This window comes from Echiichthys vipera (genome assembly GCF_963691815.1).
Source record: "Echiichthys vipera genome assembly, chromosome: X".
In the NCBI taxonomy this organism is placed as follows: Eukaryota; Metazoa; Chordata; class Actinopteri; order Perciformes; family Trachinidae; genus Echiichthys; species Echiichthys vipera.
The window spans coordinates 6,405,375-6,423,235 of NC_139825.1; the positions used below are offsets into that span (position 1 = coordinate 6,405,375).

Genomic DNA, 17,861 nt, shown 5'->3' on the forward strand with positions numbered 1-17,861 from the left:
ACAGTAAAGGATGTCACCTGGTTTCATTTGTGCAGCGTCATTGCTGTGATATGTGACAGTAAGTGGTTTTATAGCACTGATTAGCTCATCAAATCCAAATGATTGATTTCCTAGCTAACACTGTGTAGTAGGTTGTGACGTAAAGCTTGCGAAACGGCGACAATCTGTAAACATTATGGATTCAAACAGACAGGTTTTAATATTTTGTAAGAAACTGTTTTTGTCTTTACTAAAACCAAAACTGATCAAAGGGAAATATGCTCTTTACAAATCACAAGCAAGTGATTTCACATTTGGCTAAATAACGCACACACTGTTTTTGCTAATGCTGAATCACCTTTAGCAAACATGACATTCATTACAAATGTAACTTTAAGTCAAACTGGTGTGTTTAAACTTGAGCAGGGAAACTAACTTCACCTGCAGATGGTCGAGGGCAGCTCAGTCGCTCCACTCTTTCCACTGCAACAGACTCGCTGTATGAGCCAGACCGTGAACGCAGCTCTGCACCTTTGATGCAGGGCTGTAGCTGAGTGGGTCAGGGGCCTAAGATTATATTCACAATTATTCACTTTTGGACCATTTATTGTTTGTTCAATGCTTTGAAAAGCTTGTGGACATAGAGGCGGTTGTTTTTACAAGTAAAGTTTTAATAACACGAATGTTAGGGGGGCAGCTGGGGGACAAGGCTCTCCAGTAGGGGGGGCGGCTGCCCCCCTGTAGATCCGTCCCTGATAAGTGGGTCATATGATCAGTAACCATTGTTTTAACTCACTCTTTGATAGATGTTAACTTAAAAGGCAATTAAATAGATGGAAATCTTACAGAGTATAACTTTAAAGCAGTATCGTCATTAGAGTAATTTTTTAATAGTGCCCCACCCTAGTTGCAACCACTGATCCACATTGCCAGAATATATGTAATGGCCATGTTCATTTTGACAATAAACTTGACAATAAATGTATATTTTTAGGTTACTCACACATTCTGCTACTTCATTACAGCAGCTGTGTCCCAGCTAACAAAAAGGTAAAAAACACTGAAGTATCCTCTCCCTGTTGTTTTATGAATGTACAGAACACCATTTTAATATTGGTCCAGTGAACTGGTACTATAATTTGGGAGGATTGTGCAATTATGTAATAATAATTATTAATAACACCTTCAGAACTTGATCAGCCATTTCTTATCATCTCAACAACAGCAATACTATCTCCATCAAACCACTCACAACCATGTTAACAGCAGTCTTCAGAAACACAATATAACAGTGACAATGACTATCACATGGATCAATAAAAAAATAATGCTCCCAGTGTTAAAATAATAACAGTACAGGGAACATGTACCTGTAGTATTGGTTCAGCTCAGAGCCTTCTTTCGTCTCCATGACACCTCCAGACCCCCACACACCCTCACTGCCCCAAATGCTTCCTCCCCTCCCCCCTCACTCCCCTGCTGTGAGCTCTCCTGTGCAGCACCTCTTCTCCTCCTCCACCTCTTCCACCTCCTCGTCCTCCACTGAAGACATCAGCAGCCTCCCCCGCATGACTGTGACTGCAGGCCAGGTTAGGAGACAGCTGGAGAGACTCCACCAGCAGAAAGCTGCAGGCCCGACAGTATCAGCCCAAGGATCCTGAAGACATGTGCCAGCCAGCTGTCTCCTGTCCTACAACACCTCTACAATCTGAGCCTTGGTCAGGAAAGAATACCAGTGCTTTGGAAGACTTCAAGCCTGGTTCCTGTTCCAAAAAGTCGACACCATCAGACCTCAATGACTATCGACCAGTGGCCCTCACATCTTATGTCATGAAGGTGCTGAAGAGACTGGTTTTGGCCAACCTGAGGCCGCAGGTGAGAGTCCTTCTAGATCCTCTGCAATTTGCTTACCAGCCCCACTTGGGATTTGATGACGCTATCATCTACCTGCTGCACCTGGATGGTGGAGGAGGTACTGTGAGAATCACATTCTTTGATTTCTATAGTGCGTTTAACACCATTCAGCCACTGCTACTGGGGGAGAAGCTGACTTTCAGTCCAACACCGGGTCGTGTCACCTGCAAAAGTTTTCTGACGACTGGGCTGTTGTTGGGTGTATAAGTGAGGGGCAGGAGGGGGAGTAAAGGGCACTGGTAGACAACTTTGTGAAGTGGACTGAACAGAATCACCTGCGGCTGAACATCAGCAAGACCAGAGAGAGGTGATAGATTTCAGGAAGAAGAGGAAGACCGCTTTCCAACCTCTGTGCATTCTGGGAGAGGATGTGGAGGCGGTGGAGGATTACAAGTACCTGGGTGTTACCATCAAACATCAGACTCGATTGGAGATCTAACACTGAAGCTGTTTACAAGAAGGGGATGAGAAGACTATACTTCGTGAGGAAGCTGAGATCCTTCAACGTGTGCAGCAAGATGTTGGATATCTTTTATCAGTCTGTGGTGGCCAGTGTACTTTTCTTTGCTGTGGTTTGTTGGGGAAGCAGCATTGGAGGCAGCGACACAAACAGACTCAACAAACTCATCAGGAAGGCTCTGTGATTGGCTGCAAACAGGACACTCTGGAGGCTGTGGTGGAGAGGACACTGAAAAAACTGTTATCCATCATGGATAATCCTCTCCAGCCTCGCCAACTCACACTGGTCAGACAGTGGAGCACCTTCTCCAAAAGGCTTCTTCAGCTTCGCTGTCGTAGCAATAGATACAGGAAATCTTTCCTGCCACAATCTATCACTTTATATAATACCTCTCTCACCTCTGCCTCACAGAGAACTCTGGTCTCTCTAACTTTTTGTTGTATATATTATTGTTTATAGCGCACTGTATATATACACTATGTATATATTGGATTATATGTTTGTTATGTACAACGTGTTTTATTTGCTGACCCACTACTGCTGTTACAAAATAATTTGTTACAGCAGCAAAAATTAAAGTAATTCTATTCTACTCTAATAACTGTAAAACACACGTTAGTTTATGACCTGAGTGACTGCTGACTGAAGAGATACAGCACCAGGATGAATCAAACCTGGCTGTCAGCCTGGCCTGGAGCAGGCTAGCGGCACTGAATAAATCTCCATGGTAACTTATTAGTCATGCACTGCAGGTAAGACAGCAGTATCTTGGGGGGATAAAAGTGACTTGACTTGGGCCTTGACTGGCCTTAACTAAGGACTCAAGAGTTAACTTGACTTGCCCAAGAAAAAAATGACTTAATTGAGACTTGGACCAAATGGCTTGGGTCGTACATACCATACATTATGACCACCATTAACAATTCAATTCAATTCAATTCAAATTCAATTCAATTCAATTCAATTCAATTCAAAAAAACTTTATTTGTCCCCGGGGGGCAATTCAAGGCACACAGAGCAGCAAATCACGACAGTGCAATTATACAAAAAACATTTTAACCTAACACAAGACTAAAGTGTAAAAGAAGAGTAAGTGTCAGGATGTTAGTGTGTTAGTACAGGTAGGATAAGTGTCAGGATGTTAGTGTGTTAGTACAGGTTAGATACAGAGAACATCGTCGGCGTGAGATGTAGAAAGACATGTGTGTATCAGATGTAAGCAGACATGTGAACGGGTGTATAAGATGTAAACACGCAGTAGACTGTTAAAACAGGTATGAACAGAACTGTAGTGCAGAGAAGATATAAGTGGACAGTGATCAGATCCAGATGAGGTCAGACATGATACATGTGTGTAATGAGCAGACGTAACAGAACTATAGTGCAGTAATAGAGTATAAATATAATATATAACTATAAGCTTAATAATAAAGTGAATAATAAAGTGATGGTGGTGCATAACGTGCAAGTTATTACTCACTCCTTTTGTTGCCTCATGAAAGTGCTAGCTAAAAAGTCATGATGTCAACAAAGTTATTACATTTAGGAATCTCAGACCATGAAAATCTCCATTAGATTTCATGGCAATCCATCCAATAATTTTTAGTGCATTTTATTCAGAGCCAAAAATGTCAACCTGCTGGAGGCACTAGAGGAAGAGGATCCTCATGTCTATACATCATCTGGGAACCATGAATTCAGTGTCAATCCATCAAGTGGATGTTTCAATATTGTGGAATAATTAAAAGCTTTAACTTATATAAGCACTAGATGAAAAGTCAGAAGTCCAACAAAGACAGTAGGAACCATCCACTGGAGACAAAAACTAATGAGAAATAAGAAAATGTTTGTTGTCTTAACTTATTGTAAAGGCCTGAGTCTATTTATACACTCACCGGCCACTTTATAAGGTGCACCTGTCCAACTGCTCGTTAACGCAAATTTCTAATCAGCCAATGACATGGCAGCCGACTTTGAACGTGGCACCGTTGTTGGTGCCAGACGGGCTTTTCTGAGTATTTCAGGAACTGCTGATCTACTGGGATTTTCACGCATAACCATCTCCTGGGGATTACAGAGAATGGTACCAAAAAGAGAAAATATCCAGTGAGCGGCAGTTCTGTGGGCACAAATGCCTTGTTGATGCCCGAGGTCAGAGGAGAGTGGCCAGATTGGTTGGAGCTGATAGAAAGACAACAGTAACTCAAATAACCACTGGTTACAAACGAGGAATGCAGGAGAGCATCTGTGAACACACAACATGACCTTCTTTCTAGCAGATAGGTAACAGCAGCAGAAGACCACACTGACACTTTATTAAGCACCAGGTATGCCTAATAAAGTGGCTGGGGAGTGTATGTTGTCTGCCATGATTTCCTTCTAAATTTCAGCTTCTGCATTCAAATCAGCAGTGGAAACCACATCACACCAACACTGAATTCAGTTCAATTGAAAAAAAAGAAAGACATTCTACCACAACTGATTCAACAACTGGGTTCAAGCTTTGAATTGTTTTATGCAATACTTTCAACTGTAGCACCAGCAGTCCTAATACAGAATTGGGAGTAAGAGAAGAGAAGTTAGTGTTTGTACCTTTTTAACATGTTTGAATAGACTTGAACAATAATTTATTGCAGATTCAGGCCATTCACATTTCCATGGTGTCAAATGCCGTCATCTTGTCACAGCCCTCATCATTTCACGCATCTGGATGAAACACACCAGACTTTCATCAACAGTAAATCAATCCATGGCTGTTTTTGACATTTAAGGGTGACAAAGTCTAAGGGTGGTGGATGGATCAAACAAATACAGGACACTCACGTGTGTACCGTGCATCACTGTAATTATGTAACAAATTCCTCACCTACAGGAGTTATTTCACTGCTGGTTGTATGTACCAGCAGCAGAGGCCACACTGAGAGAACTGATGCACCGTAGAGCTGTTACTCTGACCACATTTCTTGCGTATTATCCTTTATGTAAAGATAATAATGTAAAGTTCTCATGTGAATGTCGTAGCCGGGCTGGAGCCCCCAACGTTTCCTAGTGGGTTCCTGGATTTGTTGGCACTCCCTTGTGTTTCCAGTGTCTCCTGCCTGTCTCTCTGTTGTCATGTTTGTGTGTCTGGCATGGGCTCGGCTCTCCCACCTGGCTCAGCTGTTGCCAACTGCAATCAGCTCCTCACTCCAACTAGTCTTCACACCTGCCTCTCATCAACTCATCAACTGCAGTACTTCTACCCCGGCTTTCCAACTACTCATGGCCATATTGTTGTTTCACTACAGTGGTAGGGACTCTCGGCCTCCTCGTGTTTTGCTACTTGGGTCTCAGTGAGAAAGATGCTCAATAAATATAAAAGTAAAGACATTTCAGATATTCATTTAGTGCAGTCTCATTTTAAACAGATGATAAAACTACCAAAATAAAATCAAGAGAAATTGTCTGAATTACGAATTCTGCTCTGTGCTTTCACATGCATTGTAGATGCATTTGCACTTCACTAAGGATTGATCCTAATCTAAGTAGTGAGGACAAATCGTAATTTCTATACAGGGCTATCTCAACCATTGACACAAAGGCACCTTAATGCAACTTAGTGGAAAGGTTTGAGAGGGAAAATAGAGTTTGGAGTGGAAGGAGAAGATTACAATATCAAGGTGAACTATCAGCAAGCTGATCTACCAAATGTCAAACAATACATATTCATCTGTCACAGCAAAGAGGCAGTGCTCTAGGAGAAGTCCAAATAGAGATGGCTGACATTTCAGCATCCAAGAGACTGACAGTTTCACATAAACAAGATGCAAATACACTCACGCTCTCAGAAAGACACACACACATACACTTGGCATGTTTATGAGCACAAGGCCTACGGTGGTTCTGACGTCATTTTATGTGCGACTGTTTCGACATAGAAAAAAAGGACGGACCACGCGCTGACATTTAAAACAATGGTGGCGAAAGGTTCACGTTGGTGTGATGCGGAGGTGGAGTGTTTACTGCAGATTTGGTCAGATGAAAATATTCAAAAACAGTTGGACAAGACGCACAAAAAAAATGTTACCATGTTTTCTGCGTTGCTTCTAAACAAAGCGACGCATAGCGATGACGTCAATCAATGCGTGTGACGTGTTACGGCTTGATGACTTATAGGCAGGCAAGAAGCATTTGCGCCGAGGCCCAGGTAGTGTGAGTACAAACGGGCCCGGGCCTTGGGGGGCGGACAAGTACCCTAAAGCACGGGCAACTGTACGGATGGACAGTGTGAGTGCGCCCTTAATGTCATCATTTGAGAGGTAAGGCCTGGTCTTCACAGTCAAGACCCATTCATTTGTTTTTGGGTAATGCCACCTGTGTCATATTTGTATTTAACCTATACTCTACCTTTATTCAAGCTTTTTCAAAGAGTTTCCTCACTGTTTTAAAGAAATTATTTGAAAGGGCATGATACCTTCAACATACCTAGAGATAAACGTGTGTATGAGGCTAACATATATACTAACATGTTTATGAAGTGTCATTTATAGATAGGTTACTTCATCAACTTAAAATCAATTGGCAAAACATGGCAAATCCAGATTTTTTCAGTCAATGAACAGTTGATCTAAGTTTTGAAAAGTTTACTTGACTCTATTGGATGGGACTTATTGCACTTTAATGGGAGCTGGGAGCACATAACAACAAAAAGTAATGCACAGTAATTTGTGTTTTTCCAATTATTTTTTGTGTATTTCATTTGTTTCTTTTTTTCCCCACTTTATGTATTGGTTTTCACAATTGAAAATGTGAAGCATATATACAGAAATGCAAGAACAAACTTTTTTTTCTTATTCCAACCCCTCCGGATTTTGCCCTAGACAGATGGTCAGCCTCACATTGAATACGAAATATGGCCGTGAGAGGGTTCGAGTTTATTGGCCTTTTAAATATCTTGGATAGGCCATCGAATATAGAAGACCAGTAACCTGAGAGTCTCTGACAAGACCAAAATGTGTGAACTAACATTGCAGGTGAAAAATTGCTTTTATTACACAAATTATCCAATGCTGGGTACATCTTTGTAAGTCTGGCTTTAGACAAGTGCAGTCTGTGTGCGACTTTGAATTGAAGTAGAACATGTCTGGCACATATTGATAAGGAGTGTATTCTATCTATTCTAAATATATCAGACAATTCAGTATCTGTAATTTGTAAATTCAGATCAGCCTGCCATGCTTCTCTCAATGCATCAAGAGATGCCAACTGCAGGGATGAGAGTTTCATATGTATAGCTGATATTATGTCTTTGTTAGATGGAGCTTTTGGAAACAAAGTATCCATGGGCTGTTGTTCAGGGACTGCTTAATATCCAATTCCCGGGACCTGTAGGAATCTTAAAAAATGTGATTTTGGTAAATTCAATTTAGCTCTGAGCTAGTCAAATGAGGCAAAAGGAGCTGCTATGTACAGATTTTTAAATTTGATAAAACCTTTCGTGTGCCAGACTAAGAAAGATTCATATTTAAGTGAGGGGGGAAATTGATGGTTTTCCACGATTGGGGCACAGAGTGAGCCAGCCTGCCAGCCGAAGTGTTTTCGCACCGGAGCCCTTATACGCAGAGACTGATAGACTAGGGGGCCAGTAGATGCTGGAAGGACAACAAAGCTGGGAGGGATAATGGCAGGCTTGCATCAGCCTCCATTTGGACCAAGGCAGGGGCTTCATTGTAAGTATGGGTTTGAAGCCAATAAGCCAAGGCTCTCAGGTTACACACCCAATAGTAAAGTTAGAAATGGGGTAAAGCCATCCCGCCCACAGATTTGGGTCTTTGCAAAAATTCCTCACAGATACAAGGTGGTTTCTTATTCCAAATGAAGTCAGAGATAATCTTATTGAGATGTGAGAAGAAAGATTTGTTGATAAAGATCGGTATAGTTTGGAACAGGTATAAGAATTTGGGTAAAACTTTCATTTTTATTAGGTTAATTCTGCCAGGTAATGAGATAGGAAGTATAGACCATCTGTCAAGGGCCATCTTAGTGCGCGCATACCCAGGAACGAATTCTACTGAATTTATCAGTAGACACCATAAAAGGGTAGGAGTTAAAGAGAGTGATTGTGCGGCAGAGTTGACAGGGAAAAGTTCACTCTTTAATCTTATACCCGGAGAGCTTGGTAAAACGATTTACTGGTGTCATTATATGTGGTAAAATATTCTGGGGATCAGTGATATATAATAATAAATCATCAGCATATAACGATAACTTGTTTTCCTTTCCATTCCTTAATATGCCGCAAATCTCAGGCGAATAGCGCAGTGATGCTGCAAGAGGTTTGATGGCTATCGTGAATCGTCACGATCGCTCACACTCACAGGCGGTCACACTTCACAGTAGCCTGGTGCAGCAGCTCCAGCTGGGCCAAGGCCATTTAGAGCGCACTCACACTGTGCTTCCGCACCGCGCCCCGGGCTTTAGGATACTTGTCCCCCCTCCCTCTCCCCCAGCGCCCCAGGCCCGTTTGTACTCACATTGCCTGCGCCTCGCGCAAATGCTTCTTGCTGTCCATACGTCATCACCCCGTAACACATCACACGTATTGATTGACGTCATCGCGATGCGTCACTTTGTTTACAAATCTTTCCATAGACCTCGGAGTTTTTGTGCGTCCTGTCCGACTGTTTTTGAATATTTTCATCCGACCAAATCTGCAGTAAACACTCCACCTCCGCATCACACCAACGAGAACCTTTCGCTGCCATTGTTGTTGTTGTTGTTAAATGTCGGCACATGGTCCCTCCTTCTATTTTCTATGTCCGAACAGGCGCACATAAATTACGTCAGAACCGTCGTAGGCCTCGTGCTCATGTTCGTACACGTGCGCTCTCTCGTGCTCATCAAACGCACTAGGCTTTAGCCGAAAAAACGGTTTTGGCCCGGTGCGGAAGGTACTATTTTTTTTTTTTTTTTTTATAATCCTAACCAAGCCGTTTCCATGCCTAACCCTAACAGTCACCTATTTGAGACTAAAACAGGTCATGTAACGGTAGGTTTTATGCCTAAACCTAAACAACACCAAAAGCAAATGTTGTGGTCGCCTCTGGCCCATTGTCGTCTCGTGGGAAACTCCATTTCGCTGTTTCGTAAGATTTCATACAAATTTTTGTGTGAAACCTTTCGTAAGCTATCCTACAAACCCGTGGATGAGAATACCTTGCTTGTCTCCTTTCCTTTCTGGGAGCTGTTCAAAAGAGTCTGCTCATTTTTTTTATACCTTTTGCAAAGGGGCAGGGGTTACTATTTTTCTGTGAATATCTATCAGACATTATGTATGCGAGACAAAAATGTGTTTGGTGTACTTTCCAATGTAACAGCTGTCTGTGCATCCTGCAGCCCGCTGCTGCTGCTGCTGTTGTCATTGTCACAGCCAGAGGAGGAGGCAGAAATGACACAAAGCACTTGTGGATCTAGGGTAGGTGGTGACATTTGGGCACAATGATTCAAATAACTACTTTCAAGTACGACTCGGTTCCCTTCATTCATGCCAAAGAGCTGTTTAAAAGAACAATTTCATTCATGAATGTCACATCACTACTTAACTCAATGGCAACTAAATTATTTGTTAGAATTACTACAACATACAAAAAAACTAGGGTTGCCCCCAAATAGTCGACCAATCAATGGTCAAGCAAAAAAATCATTAGCAGACCAAAATTGATGAAGGCCGGAGGGCTTTTAATTTAAAGGGCCACATATAAGAAGTCATGACGCACACTCTCTTTCAGTGTTTTTCTTTTTTTTTTAACATGGCAGCTCCCTTGGCTTTACATTGCGGTTAGACAGTTAATAATTAATAGCCAATCATGTCGGGAAAGATGTCTAAAATATGGGATCACTTTGAAAAGAATAAGGATGACCCCAAGAAGGTCACATGCAAACTTTGCAAGAAAAACATGACCTACCACCTTAAAACATGTAAGTAACGTTAGCCTAGCTACCTGCCCATATTCCGACCGTCTCCTTGCTGATTCTCACATTGACACATTCAGGATTAGAATCTGAAATAATTTGCCGGTGTCAGTAACAGGCGCCAGACTTGTAGCGCATGGATTATGTTAAATTGTGTTTTTCAGTTGCTGAGGCTTTACTTGACTACTGGTTGACCAAGAAAATCATTGGCCGGGGGCAGCCCTACAAAAAACATGATCCTCTATGAGTTAACTAAAGCTGCTGCTAAGCTGATTATAATTTTGGAGCAGGGATGCTTAAAATACCGTTCAATGAATGAATGAATGGCATGTAAACCCACTTGGTCAAAGTCAAGGAAAAATGGTGGTTAGTGTATCAATAATGTCAACACTTATTAGCAGACATGAAGTTTGTGAAAACAAACACTTTCCCACCCTGACTTCCATAGCCTAATGTATACTCATTTATATGAATCTGACAGTACTGAACTGCACTGACTTCAAATATTATGGCCAACAAAAGCTTATTTCTTTAGCATGTTTTTGTGTTCCATCCTCATTAGGACAAAGTATGTAATGTGGTCCTGTTATTAGGAGTTTTTGATATTTGATTCGGCTGAGTGCTGTAACTGAATAGAAATTGCTAAAAAAAAATAAAGGTTTCACATAAACATGAAACAGAGCTCAGAGGGTACACTCAACCAGCAGACAAGAGGTCTCATCAAGCCAAACTCAAAATGGCAAACTGATGGTGATAACTAAATGTGAAGGCAAAGTTTAAAAAAAAAAAAAAAACTCTACATGTATACATGAACAAACATAACTCTTAATTACATTTTTTCAAAATATTTTGCAATCTCAAACCAGGCTAGGTGATGAGGTGCCCCTAATCTCCAAAGTGACAGCCAAGCTATGTAGCAGAAGATACTTATCCCCAGCCCTGCTCACAGAGCACTTAGCTCAGCTCACCACTTCACCACCCCCTGTTGCCTCTGAGACATGAACTGGTCATGGTGATAGATGGCTAGATAAGTGACTTGTCTGTCAACCCAAACTAAAGGCATTCCCTATTACACAACCAGAGATTAATAAAGCAACACAAACGCACACACGGCACTTTAGACGGATATTGTTTCAGTAAGGTTATTGAGCTCTAAAAATTGATATTTATGTGGGTATGTTTGCGTTTGCATTCATCCGCCTTTGTGCAAATCTGAATTTTATGCATGAGTAACTAGTTATTCAAACTGCAGATTACTAGAGCTTCCTTTAAAAACCTATTGCTGAGGTCTCTACAAAAATCTTCACCCTTATCTACACCCATATCACAATAATGTAACTCATCTCTCAAATATCGTTCATTCCTTGTCATGTCGAGGCTTGGTATATTGTGCTTACCTCCACAGGGAAGCGATGGCCATTAATGCTGTGTTCAGAGCCTTCAGATCCGTTGTTGGGACCCCAATGAAACTCCACTTTTTCTGCCTTAAACCTCCCTGGAAGGCCTGCTCCCCGTACAAAGTAATCATCCTTCAACATAATGGCCACTGAAAGAAAGACAGAGGGACAGAGAAAAACAGAGATAGAGCCAGAAAGAGTTACACATCACGGAACATCTTTTTTTAACATATATGCAAACATTCCCCTCGAAGAAACAGAAGACAGAAAATCAGTGTCTGTTGTTGATGATCAAAGTTGTGTTGTAGACATACACAAGACCAAGTGAATCGAGTCTAGTCTAGTATCTGCATGGTTAAATGCTTTGGATAAAAGCGTCAGGTAAATTAATGGAACGGAATGAGTCCAAGTTAAGTCCAAGAGCAGGTCAAGTTAAGTCCAAGTCAAGAAAGAGTCAACAGAGGCAACAGCTTCTCAGTCGTCTCCTGTTTGTCAAGGTTTAAGTTCTGTTTCAATTATCACCCCTCTGACTTGGGTTTATCATGCTCAAAGCTATGGTATTTCACTAACATCCACAGGGACCTGGCAGCAGGTGAGCAAAAAAACTAAACAAAGATCATATATGTGAGATAGATGACATGTAACATTTCTTTCAAACCTAAATAGAGCGTACTGATGTGCCTCTGCTGCCACCTTGAAATGAAATGTTTTTTCATTTCTTTAAAAAAACCTAAATTTAACAAAACAAAACATGAAATACAGCTTAATTTTCAAATAATAGGGTAACAGCCTGGAGGATTTACTACCTGTGTTACAGCCTCCCTCTCTTAACTGCATGAGTCCATGCATGCAACTAAACTTCTTCAAAGAGGTATTTTTCATCTTCATCTGCCAAATCTCATCCCGAATTATCATTTTCCATCCGTCAATCTCTTTCTCTACTGATTCTCAAATTATTTTTGTTTGCTTTGTCTAGCTGTGGCCCCTGCTCTGGAGTTTCCTCAACAGGCAGAAACCCACAAGGCAATAGCAGGTCTCTGTGAAGGGTACAATGTGGACCATCAATTCGCTTCATAACAACATGGATGGGTTTCTCCTACTTGTCTACCAATTTTTGTTCCCCTCGAATGCTGACATTTCTGATTAGGACCCGGTCTCCTTCAACCAATGCAGCAGCTCTGACTTTAGCATTAAATCATAGTTTGTTTCATTCTCCAGTCTTTTTAGAGTTTTCTGGAGCCATAGTGTAGCTATCCCGGGGACGCTGGCGCAAGTTCTGACATACAGGGTGCTGTTAAAGCCCTCAACAGGATTTCTCTGTGGGTGATACAGTGTAGTACCCACCTTTTCTGCTCCAATCAACAAACACAGCTCTTTGATGGTGTGTGATTCAAAGTCTCTTCCCTGATCACTATGAAGGCGACTGGGGAAGCTGTAGGGGACCAGGAAATTCTCCCACAGAGCCCAGGCAACAGTCCTAGCCTTGTGATCTTTTATTGGGACAGCCACTGCAAACTTTGTGAAATGGTTGGTAATGACCAAAATGGTCATGTCATCAACTTCATCATGTAAGCCTTGCAGGGCTCTGTCTCTTTGCTGCTCAGGCAACACAAGCTGATGGATCATGTCTCCTCAATCAAGGCACCGTCTGTAAAGAATTCTTTCCCTGAGCTCAAGCTTGTTCGACTCTCTGAGTAGCATCTTGACCTCAGGCTGCTCAGTGCTCAGGGTCTGAAAGCGGGGCTGCTGTGCACTTTCCACCAATTTAGTTACTTCCTCAATCTATGGGTCCTTACTCTTTGCTCTAAGCCAACTCTCTTCTGTCATCCCAGGTGAGGTGGTTTGGGATTGGCCAGCAAACAGATCTGGGGTCGAGGAAGCATCTACTGCAAAAGACTCTGCAAGAACAGGTAGTTGTGGCGAGGGAACAGAGTGATGCTGACATACTGCGGATATTACAGCAGCTGGGATCTCGTGTTTCTCCCCCTCTAAAATCAGCCTTGCCATTTCATTTATCCTCTCCTGCAGGAAATCCTCATCCTCATGAGGTGTAGCCTGCAACCGTCAGCATCACCGTTAGTGTGTCCTGCTCGATACTTAATGTTAAATCTGAAGGTTGAAAGGCCTGCTAACCAGCGGTGTCCAGCGACGTCAAGCTTAGTAGAGGAAAGGGCATAGGTGAGCGGATTATTATCTGTCAGAACAGTGAAATCAGTGATGTAGAGGAAATCATGTGAGTTGGGTAATTTCTCTGGCTCATTGATAAGCCTCTGCTAGCGTAGGCTATTACAGGAAGCTTTTCCTCTTGCTCCTGATAAAGAGCAGCTCCCAACCTCTCGCAGCAACCATCTGGATGTAATACATATGGGAGCCTAGAATCTGCAAAAGCAAAAATTGGGCAGACGTAAGCTTGTCAATCAGCGTTCTGAAAGCAGATTCACATTCAAGCGTCCACTCTGCATTGAATGGGGCTTGAGGATTTACAAAGCCTGTCTCTTTTGTAGACATTGCCTCTCTTTTTTTGGGTGGATAGTACCTGGCAGTCAAAGAGTTGAGTGGTTTGGCGAACTTAGAATAGCCCTGCACAAAGCGTCTATAATATCCTGAAAAGCCCAGGAAACGCTTCAGCTCCTCTCTGTTCACAGAACTCTGAAAGCAAAAATTTCTTCTGGGTCAGTTTGGACTCCTTGGACATCAACCACCTGGCCAAGGTATTTTACAGATGACTTAAAAAACACTTCTCTGGAGACAATTCCAACCCATAGTCTCTGAGACGATATAACACCTTCATGAGTCTCTCTTCATGCTCTCCAAGGGTCTCTGAAAAGACAATGAGGTCATCTAAAACGGGTTTAGAAAATAGTTGAGAAGCACTGGCTTAGATGCTGCAATAGCATCAAAGAGTTCTCTTTCATAATATTTTGTTCGATGTCTCACTATGGGATGCACGCCTCGCTGCAGCCCTCAGAAGCATTTATCTCATTACGCCAATCCTGATTGGCTGGTGAAAGGTGTCTGTCCGCCACAGGTAGTCCCAGCTATCTTAAATAGAATTGGAATTGGACTATGGGTAAGATGACGATGGCGCATTGGAACTCCTCATAGCAGAGGATGAAGAAGAGGACGACATCTTCATCACTCCGGCCCGAGCTGTCGCCTCTCGGGACGGAGATGAGAGTAGCACACCAGCTTCTCCCTCTCCCAGCTCGGACATGCTCGATGTGTGCAAATGCGCTGCTGCCGGGCTGGGCATCCCATGGCCTGCTGTCGTAGCTGAGACCAACCGGTCACGCCAGGAGGAGAAGAAATGGCCCTTGGACAAAAGCGCGACGAAGCAACTTCTCCCCGTCTTCCCTGAGCTGCTGGAGGAGGTGGCGCGCTCATGGAGAGACCGCCCCTAAGCAGCCGGGGCCTCGTCCCTCGACTGTGAGGCGATGTAGAGCCTGGGTCTGCTCCATATGCCTCCGATGAAGCCACTCATTGCAGCGCACCTTCACCCCCAGCTGTCAGCAGTGTCCTCCCGGAGCCCCAGCCTGCCAAGTCCGACCCAGTCAGCCCTGACTGAGAAGGCGTACAAGGCAGCGGCGCTCTCTGCCAGAGCGTTCAACTTCCTCTCGCTGATCACAGCTTACCAAGCTGAGCTGTGCTAACTCAGGACCCAACACATATCTCAAGACGGTGTTGTTGGATCTGGCTTTGGCTAAACGGGTTAGTGACATCCATGCGCTTTCGGTGCATCCGTCATGCACTCAGCTTTTCCCGGGGATGTGAGGATAATTTTGAAGCCCAACCTGGCTTTTGTACCTAAGGTGGTGGGCTCCTGTTCTCCTATTGACCTTGTGGCTTTTGCTGCCTCACCAGGAGGGATGTCCAGTCTGTGCAGTGCGCACTTACAAGGACAGGACTAAGGGTTTCAGGAGGAGCGATCAGCTGTTTGTCTCCTGGGCTAATCCTCATAAGGGGAAACCTATCACAAAGCAGGGCCTGTCCCACTGGGTCGTGGAGGCAATTGCTTTGGCCTATACGAGTCGGGGTCTGAAGCCACCTGCGGGCCTGCGGGCACACTCGACTCGGGGCTTGGCCGCGTTCTGGGCCTTATTCAGGAGAGTTTCTGTTAAGGACATTTGGGCTGCAGCGAGCTGGTCCACGCCTCTCACTTTTGTCCGTTTCTATGTTGCTGTCCTAATTGGAACAGAGTGCCTTTCCCTGTGGGTTGGTGGACGCTAGATAAGCCTGTCTGGCAATACAGGACCAACCATTTCCCATAGTGAGACATCGAACGAAATATTATGAAAGAGAACTTATTGTTATTATTATTATTATTATTATTTACATAACCCCGGTTCTCTGAGTAATATGAGTGAGATGTCTCACCAGACAACCCTTCTTGCTTGGGCGAGTGAGAAGAGGTGCTTATTTTGAATGAGGTGGTTCCGCATGAGCTATTTAAGGTAGCTGGGACTACCTGTGGCAGACAAACACCTTTCACCAGCCAATCAGGATTGGCATAATGAGATAAATGCTTCTGAGGGCTGCAGTGAGGCGTGCATCCCATAGTGAGACATCGAACAAAATATTATGAAAGAGAATCGGGGTTATGTAAATAACCTAAAGTTTTTCTTCATTGAGGGAAGAGGACGACACTGAAGGCAGCACACTGAAAACCCAGGACCTCATAAACAGCTGCACTAGCCATCATTTTTTATTTCTCTTGCCATTTCCTCTGTGTATTGTAGCTGTTTTGACAGTTAGTTGACATTTGCCTAAGTGGATAACAGTGTAATTAACGCTCTAGCTGCAACGATAAATGACACTGTTATACGCAAGGCTTAATAAACATCAGCCATTATGGGGTGTTTTACCACAAAATTTGGCATATTCAAATAACCTGTATATGACAATGTGGGAATATCAGACCCCCAAGAAATCACCCTGACAGTGTAAGCCATGTTAATCAAACAAGCATCTGCAGATGTTGGATGATCTGGGCAGAGAAATAATCTTGGTGCTGGTTAAATTATGACAAACCCAAATATCCCTAAACACTATATGGCCAATAAATATATAACATGTAATTGTAAGATTTAAACTTCAGTTGATGATTAAGCACCCTAATGGGCTTCTTATGATATCCTGGTGATAGTCAATTTTTAAAGAGGACCAAGCATTCTGCTCGGGTTGGGTTGGAAATAATTTGACAGTGCCAATTTGATACCTGACAGATGCCAAAACTATGTCTTAGTGGACACCTTTTTCTTCGAAGAAGCCAAAGTTCACAAATGTTAAATGTTTAAATAAAAGCAGTAGCAAAACACTTCATGAATATGTATTCAAATATTTCATTCAAATAAAGAACTAAGGGCCCTTTCAAAACATTTGTTGCCATCTTTCGTAATGAATTCCTTATTTAATAAGTGACTAATGCATTTTATTCAAAACTCAGCATATCCTACTCATCTGTAATGGGCAGAATACTCACATCGTATAACCACACAAACTGCAATATATTACTGATTATTGGCATAATCAGTAATGGAGTATATTTATGATCTCTGACATTTGTTCAGCGTTTCTAACACGACTCCAGAGATCACTCACTGTCTGGTCCGGACCATTGACTTCAGTGCCCCTAATGGTAGTAACTAGTGGTCTGTGTAAGCGACCATGGTCAGGGGACAGACAACTGAATTGGCTCCATCTCCAGCTCCTTTATTTAACAGACAGATATGAGAGTGATATCAGTCTTCTTATCCAACTCTTTCAGAAAGCAAGTGCAATACTACAATGTTGAACTGTTGCGCTAACCAGACATTTATGTCATGAATTTTTGTACAAGATGTAGGGATGGGAATGTTGGGTGATGTGTCCGTTGGTTGGGCCCTAAGGCCCTAAACGAAGACGATCTTGAAAGGAAGCGCAAAATTGGTGTTGTGTTCTCAGTTTTATTCCGCGTTTAGACAAGCGTCTTTGGGGGGTAATCTACGTGTATACGGTGACGCAAAAGTGTGTGAAATTGGATGTAGTATGCACGTCAGGTGGCTAGGTGGTGCTGTTGAAGCACTGCCACACAACAACACCCAGAGCTTGTGCATGCGTAGAAACTTCCTCCTCCTTCTCTCCCTAACAGCGGAGAAGCAGGATGCCTTACAGTGTGACATGGA

At 42.8% G+C, this 17,861-nt stretch overlaps 1 protein-coding gene across 1 annotated transcript in view; it reads right to left on the reverse strand.

Annotated features, from left to right (window-relative positions):
* The window catches only part of LOC310966028 (receptor-type tyrosine-protein phosphatase gamma-like), a gene marked incomplete at both ends in the record, with an annotated part of 771,775 nt that overhangs the window by 306,351 nt on the left and 447,563 nt on the right, over nucleotides 1-17,861 (reverse strand). The window contains one exon of the mRNA XM_083939815.1: nucleotides 11,701-11,849. Within this exon, the coding sequence (XP_083795941.1) occupies nucleotides 11,701-11,849 (149 nt within the window). The remainder of the gene's footprint in view (nucleotides 1-11,700; nucleotides 11,850-17,861) is intronic.